This window comes from Triturus cristatus, chromosome 6 (genome assembly GCF_964204655.1).
Source record: "Triturus cristatus chromosome 6, aTriCri1.1, whole genome shotgun sequence".
In the NCBI taxonomy this organism is placed as follows: Eukaryota; Metazoa; Chordata; class Amphibia; order Caudata; family Salamandridae; genus Triturus; species Triturus cristatus.
The window spans coordinates 1191398294-1191410452 of NC_140589.1; the positions used below are offsets into that span (position 1 = coordinate 1191398294).

The following is a 12159-nucleotide window of genomic DNA, read 5'->3' on the forward strand; positions in this document are numbered from 1 at the left end:
TGAGGCGAAGTCGGTGATATATATATATGTGATCAAGGAACGCGTAATGGCGGAATTGGCTAAATAAACAGGAATAGGACAAGAATTACTGGGTCCACGCTCGTTCATTTCTTCAAAAAAGGAAAGTGAGGGCGAGTTGTTGCAGATATATATATAGATATATATATATTCAAAAATAAGATTCTCCTTCTTGGTAGGAAAAAACCGTCCAGCACTCCAGGGGGGATTAAATCATTCGGATTTTTATTTAGATGAAAAACATCTACGCGTTTCGGCAGTCTCAGCTGCCTTGTTCACGATGTTAAAAACGCCATCACGCGTAGATGTTTTTCATTTAAATAAAAATCCGAATGATTTAATCCCCCTGGAATGCTGGACGTTTTTTTCCTACCAAGAAGGAGAATCTTATTTTTGAATACGTTTGGAGCGAGGCGAAGCGCTCCACAGCCAGCACCACCGATGTTCTGGACCCACGCCAGTGTAAATCGCCATTTGCTGTTTCAGATATATATATATATATGTATGTCCCGCTCCTCACTCCAAAAATCTAAAAGACCAGCAATCTTGTTGGGTAAATCCACACTTTGGATTTAATGCGACAAGTATTACAAACAAACGCGTTTCAGTGTGAGCATTCGTCAATGTCGACGGGCGCCGTTACTATGACAAGTAGAATTTGATATATTTAAAATTGAATGTATAAAACGAAAGCGTGCATAACAAGGATGGCCTGATATAAGATAGCCCATACAGGGCGGAATCAAGTCAAAGGGTGATGAACACGTGTATTGTTCCAATCAGGTTATTCAAACCCAAACAGAGTAGTAATGCATGTTGGAAGTGGAATGTCACATGCTAATAGAGTAAACATTCAAGTAATTAATTTTTACGCTTTTAAAATATGAAATTTTAAATTCGATATCTATGTGATGCATTCAATAATTGATCCAAGTTAATCAATGTAAGGATTATTGAAATGTGGACATGCTTATGAGAAATTAATAGGCTGTTCTATGAATCAAATGGAATCTATGCATGTTTAGAGATGGCGCCTATGAATGAGCCACTGTGAATGTCCGTACACACTTTTAAAGGAACCGATCACATGATAAATATTGTCACAGTAACGGCGCCCATCGACATTGACGAAGGCTCACGCCGAAACGCGTTAAATTCAAAGTGTGGATTTACCCAATGAGAGTGCCGGTCTTTTTGCTTTTTAGAGTGAGGAGTGGTATATTGGAGCGGCGCTGCAGCGGCTGGACCAGGAGAACCCGTTAACATGTGCGGAGACCATTGGCAGGAACACGGAGCGCAGAGATTATGGGAGAGGGGTCCGCACCGCTGCAGAAGCTGAAAAAAGTACCCCTGAGGTGAATGTAATCCAAACACTCGAAAGGGTAAGGAGACGTCGGCTACATTAAATGCATGCAGCATAACAAGTTGGGAAGCATACCAGTAGAAAGAATCTGATGTTTAGTGAGGCGGCGCACCGCAAAGCGGCAACAGACATATTCAAAGTGCACCCAGCGGGAGGCACAGGAGGTGAAAGCTCCACTTCTAGCACAGGGCAATTGTGCCTAAGGTGTAAATATCAACAGCTTGAGAGACTGCATGAGAGAGAAATCAGGAAGTGGTGGGAGGCCACTTACCTGAAAAAACTATGTTGATGTGAATAGACTACAGAGGGGCCTAAGAATATACACGGTACCTGCGTATGAAAATCCGGATCCTGAACTCTTAAATGAGTGGGCAGAATACACCGCAGGGTCTTCACAGGGCATGCTTAAAATATTAATGAAATTCGTGTGGAGTGACCGTGAAAAAACACTGACAGAGATTGAATCTATGGAAAAGAGTATATTGGAAACCGGGGACAGCAGTAAGCACACAGAGGAGAAAGAAACAATAAAGAAACGACTAAACACCTATGAGAAAAAGATACAACAATGGAAACAACAGAAATTTGAGAGGGATACCAGGGATTATGAGCTTGACAGAATAATGATATTTGCCAGAAGGAATGATGCCCCGAGACGTGATTTAAGATAAAAAAAGACAGCCTGTGGTAGAACATCGAGACACTTCAGAATCCGAGGTAACCAATGCAGACCAGTCTGAGGAGGACGGGAGTAACGCCAATCAGGGTACCTCACGCCAGAACCTTTTTCACGAGTAGTTCAACTTAATATGACAGACATGGCTGAGGAGTGGCAAAGGGAGACCCCCAGAACCAAAACCCACAGAATCACGAGAAGGAAACACGGGAACCAACACCAGGAACAGGAGAGGCAGAAACACCAAACAATGAAAGTCAATCTGACAATTGTAAACTTGACAACAAGAACACTGACTATGATTGAAGAGTCAGTTCTGAGACTTGGTCTGACATTCTGTCCAACTGAAAATTTCGAGTACACGCAAACTCGCATCGATTTATTCAAGTACATCAGGAGAATACAATTATATAAATTTATCAAGATGAAAAACCCTGGCCAACTACAAACCAGAAGAAATACTGTATCAAATGACGTTGATTTACTAACCATAGGTCACTAGGATACCCTGGCAGTCATGGAAGAACTAAGAGATGAAGGGAGTTTGCAGGATTTGATGGAAAGGGATCATTTGGATAGAACTTGAGACTGCGGGGTAACACAGGTGGGTGCCCCGAGTCCATTTAAATCACCCTCCAAATTCTAAACCCAGACACCAGTAGATGCCATTGACATCTTTGCAGACAGTGTCAATAAAGAGTTACTAATACTGAGGTCACAAAATAAGAAACAGAGGAAATGGAATCTCACATACAATCAAAGACGTGCAATACAGACCCTGAAGGAAGACAAGTCAATTATAGTGAAACCATCAGATAAAGGTGGTTATATAGTTTTGCAGACAAAAGAAAACTATTGTAAGGCGGCTTTTAAACAATTGAAATACAAAGACAACTATACTCTCGAAATTGGGATGGATTACTTGCTGAGCATACAGACATTCAATAAAAAGATTCAGAAATGGCTCTGCAAGGGCATTTTATCAAAAGAAGAGTTCTACTTCTCACAGAACAAACACCTGAGGGTCCCTACATTCTACCACCTACCAAAAATCCACAAGGACGCCACTAGTCCACCCGGTCAACCGATAGTCTCTTCAATAGGAGGCTTGACCGAAAAATATCCAGATACATGGATAATTTTTTGTTTCCCTTTGTGCCACAACTGTCGTCATACACGTGGGACACTAAGGACTTTCTGAGACAAATCCAGGGGATTGAATGGGAACCCGATTTCCTGATGATCACACTTGACCTATCAAGCCTTTACACAAGCATCAGGCACACAGATGGACTTCAGGCGATTAAATATTTTTAGAAAGGGCGGCCTCTAAAGTTTCTGGAACATAACAACATGCTGGTGGAATTTATTACCTTCTGTTTGAATAATAATATTTTTCTTTTCAGGAACAGAGGTACAAACAGATACAGGGCACAGTGATGGGCACCTGCTTCGTCCCTAGCTACGCGAACTTGTTCGTGGGCTGGTGGGAGAAGCAGGTGGCCTGGGCCGATACGATGGATGAGTGGGTGGACAAAACTGTTTGTTGAAGGAGATATATTGATGATCTCTTCATACTTTGGAGAGGGTCAATGGAATTGGCTAATCAATATATCTCCTGCCTCAACAACAATAACCTGAACTTGATATTTACCGGAGAATTGAGGACCACACAGGTAAACTTTCTGGACATAGGAGTATTTGTGGGTTCAAATAAAATTCACACATCCTTATACAGGAAAACAATTGCAGGGAACTCTGTTCTACACGGACAGAGTAGTCATCCAATGAACCTTATCCAGAGTATCCCCTATGGGGAACTCTTGCGAATTAAAAGGAATAGCTCAAGACAGGAAGATTATGTGTAAGCAGCAGAAGAAAGCAGGGGGATAGAGGAGAACTCCTACAGAATGAGTGTAGACAGAAGAAAGATGGTACTACCAGTAATTTTAGAATGATCACACCCTACTCGAATGCAGCGAAAGAAATTAGAGCAATTCTACGATAAAGCCTAGATGATAAAGATGGGGTAAAAGCTCCCAATCTGAACCAGAGATTATATTTTAGTGAAAATTTGGGGGTGGGGCTGCCCAGATTGGGCATGCCAATGCCCCCCCCCCAAAAAAACAGCCAGTGTTTCTGCCCCCCAGGGGGCAGGTTATGGCAATGGCTCCTGATATGCCCCTCCGGGGGGCAAAAAGCCCACTAGGAAGCAGGGATTTTTTTACATGTAAATTTAGGAGTGGGGACTGACCTGAAGGGGTATTGTACTGCCCCCCCCGCAAATAGGCACAGTCTTTCTGCCCCCTAGAAGGTAGATGTGGGCAACAGGTCCCAGTGTGCCCCACCAGTTGGGGCAGTAAGCCCAATAGGAACAAGGGATTTCATCTTTATGAACATGTAGGGGTTAGGGCTGCCCGAAATGGCCATGCCAATGTCCTCACTGCTAAAAAAAATAGCCACTGTCTTTCTGACCCCCTGGGGGGCATATGGGGCAATAGGTCCTGATCTGCACCCCGGGGAGCAGAAAGGCCAATAGGAACGAGGGAGTTTTTTAATATAAATTTAGTGGTTGAGGCTGCCCCGAAGAGGCATTGTAATGCCCCCACCTACCCACCAATAGGCACAGTCTTTCTATCCCCTAAGGGGCAGATGGGGGAAATAGCCCCCAACCTGCCCTTCTGGGGCTAGAAAGCCCACTAGGAACCAGGGATTACATTTGTATGAACATTTAGGGGTGGGCACTGCCCAGAATGGGCATGCCAATGCCCCCACCCCCCCCCCCCCCAAAAAAATATCCAGTCATTCTGCCCCCATGGGGGACAGATAGGGGCAACAGCCTCGATCTTCCCCCAAGGTCGCAGAAAGCCTACTAGGCACCAGAGAGATATTTATTGGCATGTCAGGGAAGGCCACTTAGGCAAGGATCGCTCCCCCTTTTTTTTGTGCACACATTTTGGCCATTTCTGTCACCCTTGGGGGCAGAACAGCAATATTTTTAGGCTCATCTACCCACAAGGGAGGGCTGAAAGCCAGTAGACAATAGCACAAGTTTCTGTATGTGTGTGAACTGGAATTTAGCTGACAGACTGTGTGTACTGGCATTTAGCTGACTGTGTGTGAACCTGCATTTTGCTGATGCTGTGCGTGGACTAGAGCTTTGCTGGCAGTGTGTGTGGACTAGCGCTTGGCTGGCAGTGTGCGTGGGCTGTCGCTTGGCTAGCAGTCTGTGTGGATGGCACATGTCTGGTGTGTGCATGGACTATCGCTTGGCTTGCAGGCACGTAGACTGTCGTTCAGCTGGCAATGTGCTTGGATGGCGCTTGGCTGGTGTTGTGCGTGGATGGCACTTGGTTGGCTGTGTGCATGAATGGAGCTTGGCTGGTGGTGTAGTTTGCATGGATTCTCCAGTGTTTTATTACTCAGAGTCCCCTGCCTTTGATAAAATGAGGGGGAATAAAATAGGGTCCAATTCGGCAGGTTTTTTCCCATAGGTTTTTAGGCTGACTCTGCATTTGGCACCCACATAAGTGAGTTATCATTTCTATTGGGAGACTGAGGGGAATGCTGGGTGGTGAAAAATTTGTGCCAGCGCAGTGATCTCACAACCTTCCTACAGTGAAATGTGAAGAAAATGTAGTGACTTTTTACACAAATTTGAGGTTTGCAGGGGATCCTGGGTAAAACAATGTTGTGGGATCCACGCAAGCCACACATCCTTGGACTACCCCCAGTAGTTTTCAGAAATGTCTAGGTTTGGTAAATTTCCCTACGTGGACGCCGAACTCAGGACCAGTCAGCGGCTATCTAGGGCAACCTACCAAGCCAAGACATTTCTGATAAGTAGGCACTTTGGGTAGTCCAGGGATGTGTGGCTTGCATTGAACCCCCAACGTTTTCCTACCTTGAAACTTCTGCAAACCTCAAATTTACCTAATAAAATCACATTTTCCTCACATTTCTTTGTGGGAAAGTTGTGAAATCCAGGGGCTGATACAAATTTCCGACCACCCAGCATCCCCCCAGGTCTCCAGATAAAAATTATACCTCACTTGTGTGGGTGGGCCAAGTACCTGCAACAGGGAAGGGCCTAAAACGTATTGTGGAGACATCAAAGTGATCTATCACAAAACGACTTGGTTTTGCAAGGGGGGCACCTGCGTTTTTTGGTCCTAAACTCGCCAGCTATCTATGGAAACCTACCGAACTCAGGCATTTCTGAATACTAGACACCTGGGGGAGTTCAGGGATGTGTGGCTTGCGTTGATCCCCAAATGTTTTCCTACCCAGAATCCCCTGCAGTTAAAAAATATATAAAATCTCTGCCTCCATTGATTTCTGTGAGAGTACGTTGCCCATGTGTGGTTCCTGGTTTATCCCAAGGCTTGGTTAGAGTGCAATTAGTCCTGTTGTGACACTATTAGGCATGTAATAACTTTAAAAGTGTACTTTGTGAATTGCAATGGTCTTATTCTTTTTTGGGTGTGTGTTATGTAATAGCATGTCACTCCCAAACATATCCTTAATTACCCCATAACCCATCTATTTTTTGAGCACTTATTTATCATTTCTCACAACTCTCCTGGTGCCTTCCACATATACTGCAAAATAGTATACCTGAAGGTGCAGGGACCTTCTCTATGTTGCACACACCTAGTTGTGGACTATAGAAGTATACAATCAATACATCTGGAACAAAACATTCAATTGCACATTTTCCAATGTTTTCCGTGAAAATTACACAGCTGGTTTGGATTAGTACAGGTATATTACTGATATGAAAGATTCCGGTTTCAAAAACACGCTCTTTTCATAAAAACAAGAGACACAAATTACACGTTGAATAGTGTACTGAGCTTTAATCTAGAGAAGAGATTACATTCAAAGTTTATCAGTGTGTACGATTATGAAATGAATCGCTGAAACCTTTGTACAAAGACATAAAGAGAATGAGCTCTATTTTATTTCAGCTTCAACTAGTGGAGATGCATTACTACAATACAAACTATATAGGCAAAGAATCTCTTCACAGCTATTTCTGAATCTACACATATGCTGAAGTAAATAAAAACATTCTCTTTCGACAAACTGTATTTGTTTGTTAGTGCTAAAACTACTTTTCGGCTAGCTTTCTACTTCTTACAACCATTTATATACACTGAAGCTGCACACGTTCCTGCTGGACTTTACCCTTTAAAATAAAGAAGTTAATAACGCAGAAAATGTCAGTTTGTGGATAACAGCAGTAGGGGCACAACTGTATTAATCATACCAAGTCATATAAGTCACCACTGTCTGGGTCTCCAATCATTGGAAGTTTTTATAGTATCAGGTTTACATATGGAAGAACTACCATCCCTGAGTGCCTTCTCGGATAAGTGACAGCAGGTAGTACAACATGCATAGGCATCTACTGGACAGCAGTAAGAATATCCCAGGGCAAGTTCTACTGAGTGTCAATCCTTTTGGCACGTATTTGTGATTTGTTTCAGTGCAGTTTTCTTCTCCAGGGGGTCTGGGGGTGTTGTAAGGGTGCAGAGAGGACAGTGTGCCTCTGCAGAGTGTAAATAATTGATGACACTGACAAGCACGCTGGCCTTGCTTGTAACTTTGGCAAATCGCATTTCAATATATAACAAATCTGCCTCATTAGGTTCTTACAGCAAGTATACCAATATGCTCGGCAGTAATTAAAAAGTGATGCTGACTGACAATGAGCTGCGACATGCGCTCTCTCTGCACCATTTGGTGATTGGGAGTACTTGTTAACTGTAACACCGAATGAATACCACCAACACGATGCTTACAAATACAAAGCCAAGAAATGAAATAGCATATGCTTCCAATGTATTTTCAAACTATATGAATCAAATAATGTTTACGTTTGTAGTAGGTGCAATCAAAGGGGAATGAATCACTTGTCCTGTATGTTACCAGGGTCGGGGGTTCTTGTCGCCTTAAAAACCCTCATTCACGAAATACCCGTTGGTGCGGTATATCTTGTTTATCCGCAAATATGGTTACGTGAAAAGCATCATCATAGGGTCTTGGTTATGCTTTCCTCTACCTGCAGGAAGACCGACTGGTATTTACAGTAGTGATTAGAGAAAGTGAGGGTGAGAGTGCAGTGTCAGTAAAATTATCTCCATCTGTCAATCTTGGTTTTATTGTGTTGAGGATGGGGTAAAGATAAAAACAAGGTGGTGGTGCAGTGATAGAAGAGCTACTGTTCTATTGTACCTATTCGAAAACGTGGCTGATCCTAGTGCATAGGGTTCTACACTCACAAAGAAACAACATTTGGCTGACATAAACATATGAGCTCGGGCGCCTTTCAGCTCGCAGTCCATCACTCACTCAGGCAGTCCGATTAGGCTACTATAAATTAACACAGAATGAGCACTCCTTCCTCAGCTGCAGATTACTCAACTGTGTTTTGTAGATGTTTAGAGTATTTACAACTGACTCCAATTGCACCTGAGTGGACAATTAGCACAAATTGCATCAGGATTTGCTCATTACCAAAAACACAGCAAACATCTGTCAGAAAGGGAGCGCTTGAGGCTATTTTACTGCGATAACATGCCTCTATTGGTAGCAAAGAGAAAAGGCTGCAGAAAAGAACTGGACTAAGAGCTCGCTGAACATACGCGGTACTGATAGTGGAGTGGCACTATTCTGGCTTCCCATCTACTCTTGACGGTGTTGAGTTCATTTGCTAGAGGCATCTCCATATTCTCACACTGAATGATTGGCCGCTTATCCTTCAAACAACTAATAAACAATAGCTTATGGTTATAGATGTTCTTTACCACCCACCACTCTGTTGTACATAAGCGTGACTATTGTGAGAAAGGTGACAACCACTTTCTTTAATAGTTTCAGTGCATGCTCCTGCTCAGAATTGTTATCAGAGATACTGCTAAATGCTTTTTTGGGCCTGAGACAGCAAACAAATCACACATAATATATATACAGAGAGGCTTTTGGTCAGTGTGCTTCTCCATCTTTCATTGTCATTGTCATTTTCTTTCTTCCCACCACAGAATATAGCAAGAGGCAGTGGGTCATCCCACTTTACTAATTGCCTCCCTTGACTTTGAGTGACTGCGCAAAGCCTGTGCACATTGGTCAATCCACGTAAAAATTGTTACTTTCTTTTGACCGACAAAGCTGGTTCAAAGTGTAGATTTGATTTGACATATTTATATCAACTTTAAGTTAGGTGGTTGATATTCTAAGTGATATTGATTTGCGTGCTTGGTTAGGTGGTGATGTATCTTTGCCTCCTTCAAGAAAATATGGCGGCACAACTGAAAAACAACAATAATAAAACAGTCACGTTAGTGAATGTTTTGAAATTTAAAAGTTTGATTGGATGCATATAAAACCCATGTTTAGGTGGCAGAAGAATTTCTTTTTCTTTTTGTGTCATATGCTTGCAACCAAAAATGAAAATAATTTTGCCATCGCACCAGCCTGCCAAAGCCAGGCCTATTGACTTCGCCAATGCTTGTTTTTTCAATATATTGTGGTTGTCTGATTACAAAACAATTTGAGGATGATCACTTTGTGCAGCGTGTTGAAAGAAGCAACAGATCTGAAACGTCCTGATATAAAATGGATACCATCCAAGATAGATTTTCAAATATCACTCACCATGTTCAGTAAATATTAAAACAATAAGGTTTCTTAACATAACTACATTTCATTGTTTCATTGGTTTAGTAGTAAAATGATATATTGTCAAAGCCCAAAAACATACAATCAGGATTTTGCAGGTTTTTTTTTAAAAAAAGGGTTTAAATGCAAAGTTTTACATCTCAAAAAGTACAGAAGGCAAACGGCAAAAAGGCACATACATTGTATGTGATAATTTCCTATCCAGCTGTTCCATTTTCGCAGATTCAAAAGTCTGCTTAAATATCTCCATTCTACAAAGTGAATTTACATTTAAAGTACAAAAAGTGCAAATACAATGTTGTCTGTTGCATGCTGTCCAGGACGTCTTCCAAATTCCAAACGGTCTGTCTCGGGTTGCTCATTCACTCAGCCTTGCTTTTTTGAGAGCTTCTGAAAGAGGACAATGAAAAGTGTGTCATTCCATGGTACTTATTAAGCTTATAATGTATTCTGATCTGGTTCTTCAAATAATTGTTTACATTCACTGTAACAGTGACATTGGTTCTTAGTAACCTGTCCCAAAGTACTTTCAATAATAGGTTTCTGTATTTTGTACATTCACGCTCATACACATTTGTTTAACATTCTTGTTTAGCACATAAATCTTACAGATACCCAGAGAGTAGGATTATTGAATTAACATTTCGAAATGTGTAGTTCTCCCAGCTATAGATGAATGAATGAATGTGAACTTTATTCGGATAAACATCATATCCATAAAAGTACAGTTAAAATATAACAAAACATAAAAATGCAGGTAATTCAAGCACATCAAATAACGGAGTTATACCGAATACATGGTGTTACGAGTGCGAACAGCCGATTTTAAAAAGGATCCAACTCTAAAACATAATTCATCATTGTTAATAGCTAGCACCATGTCATAAGCAATCTTGTAGTCAGTAACACATTAAGACTTGAAATATGGGATCAAGAATTTTTTAGTGGGGGATGAGTAATAAGAACAGAAAAATAGAAAATGTAGCATTGATTGTTTCGAGGTATTATTGCATGGACAGAGGGAGAGTTCATGGTTAGCTGTATAGCCAGTAGGGAATGACAACAGATATTTCATTGTGTCTGTTCTTAGCCTGAAGAATAAGCCCCTTTCCCAGCGACCAACAGGATTTAAAAGATATTTTGGCATGACTGGGGTTACATACTCAATTTGCATATATCTAGCCACTGAGGTTTTATTATATTCAGCTGCTAGTCTTATTTCTTTATAAGAAGCATAGAGTAATTTTTCTGTAATTTTAATATTAACGGGGCTATAATCTAAAGGATTTAAGAACAAATGTTCCAAATTCAGGCTATTCAGACTTTTACGGACTCCTGCCAGGCACGGTATATCCATCCCTCTGTCACAATTCAGACAATCCGTAATTATCTCTCTGGTCAATTGTGCAGCCGTATTCTTCCAGATTCTTAACCAAAACAATGTCGGGCGAGCCTTTATAAAATCTTCTATATAAGGCAGATGTAGTTCGCTATGGCTAGCATATGTGGAAGAAAAGAAAGGAGCTCCCAGAGTTTTACGGCAAAATCTGTTCTCTTCACACTGAATAGGTGTGCAAATAGAGTTCCCCCATACCTCTGCACCATATGTAGCAGTTGGTGTGCATTGTAATCTGTAAATTTTGATAATAGAAGGAACTACCCCTATATTTTTAGGCTTCGGTAGCCTAAGGATTGTGTTAATAGAGTTGGTAAATTTCCTTTTACAGTGGGCAATGAGATCATTCCATAGACCATTTGATGCGAATACCAGACCTAAATACGGAAAAGTGCACGTGCTTAACAATTGATTAGAATTTAAAACAATTGAGAGATTAGAATATTTCCTGGACCCACATGACATTAAGAATGATTTTTTAAAATTAGTACATACGCCCAAGGTTGCCATAAAATCCACAAAGCCGTGAACCAGGGCGCGCAAAGCTTTAGGAGTGCGCCCCATTAACACGGCGTCGTCAGCATAAAGCAACGCGGGAATCTTATTTCCATTGATAATTGGGACGTCTTCAGTTGTAATTAGGAGAGATTTGGTTAAATCATTAATATATAATATAAAAAGAAGCGGGGCCAGAACACAACCCTGTCTGACCCCCCTACCAATTTTAATAGCCTTCGAAATCTCACCATTCCTACCTATGCGCACCCTAGCTTTCAAGTCTCTGTGTAAATATGCCAAAAAAGAAACTAATTGGTCGTCTAGCCCAAGATTTGAAAGAGTTAGCCACAGCCATGATCTGTTGACAAAATCAAAGGCTGACGTGAGATCCATGAATGCTAGGTACACTGGTGTTTTCTTAGCTATTGTATATTTGCTAATGATCAGATGGAGGTTGAGGCACTGTTCCACCGTGCCAACCTTGCTCCTAAACCCTAGCTGAGATGGATGCAAGACCTGACTTTC

At 41.5% G+C, this 12159-nt stretch overlaps 1 protein-coding gene across 4 annotated transcripts in view; it reads right to left on the reverse strand.

Annotated features, from left to right (window-relative positions):
• Positions 1–6892: 6892 nt before the first annotated feature.
• SMOC2 (SPARC related modular calcium binding 2) overlaps positions 6893–12159 on the reverse strand; it is a 1475178-nt gene continuing 1469911 nt past the window's right edge. For all 4 annotated transcript variants that reach the window (XM_085612111.1, XM_085612114.1, XM_085612113.1 and 1 more), the window contains one exon: positions 6893–10130. In XM_085612111.1, the coding sequence (XP_085468237.1) occupies positions 10107–10130 (24 nt within the window). In that variant the 3' untranslated portion in view covers positions 6893–10106. The remainder of the gene's footprint in view (positions 10131–12159) is intronic.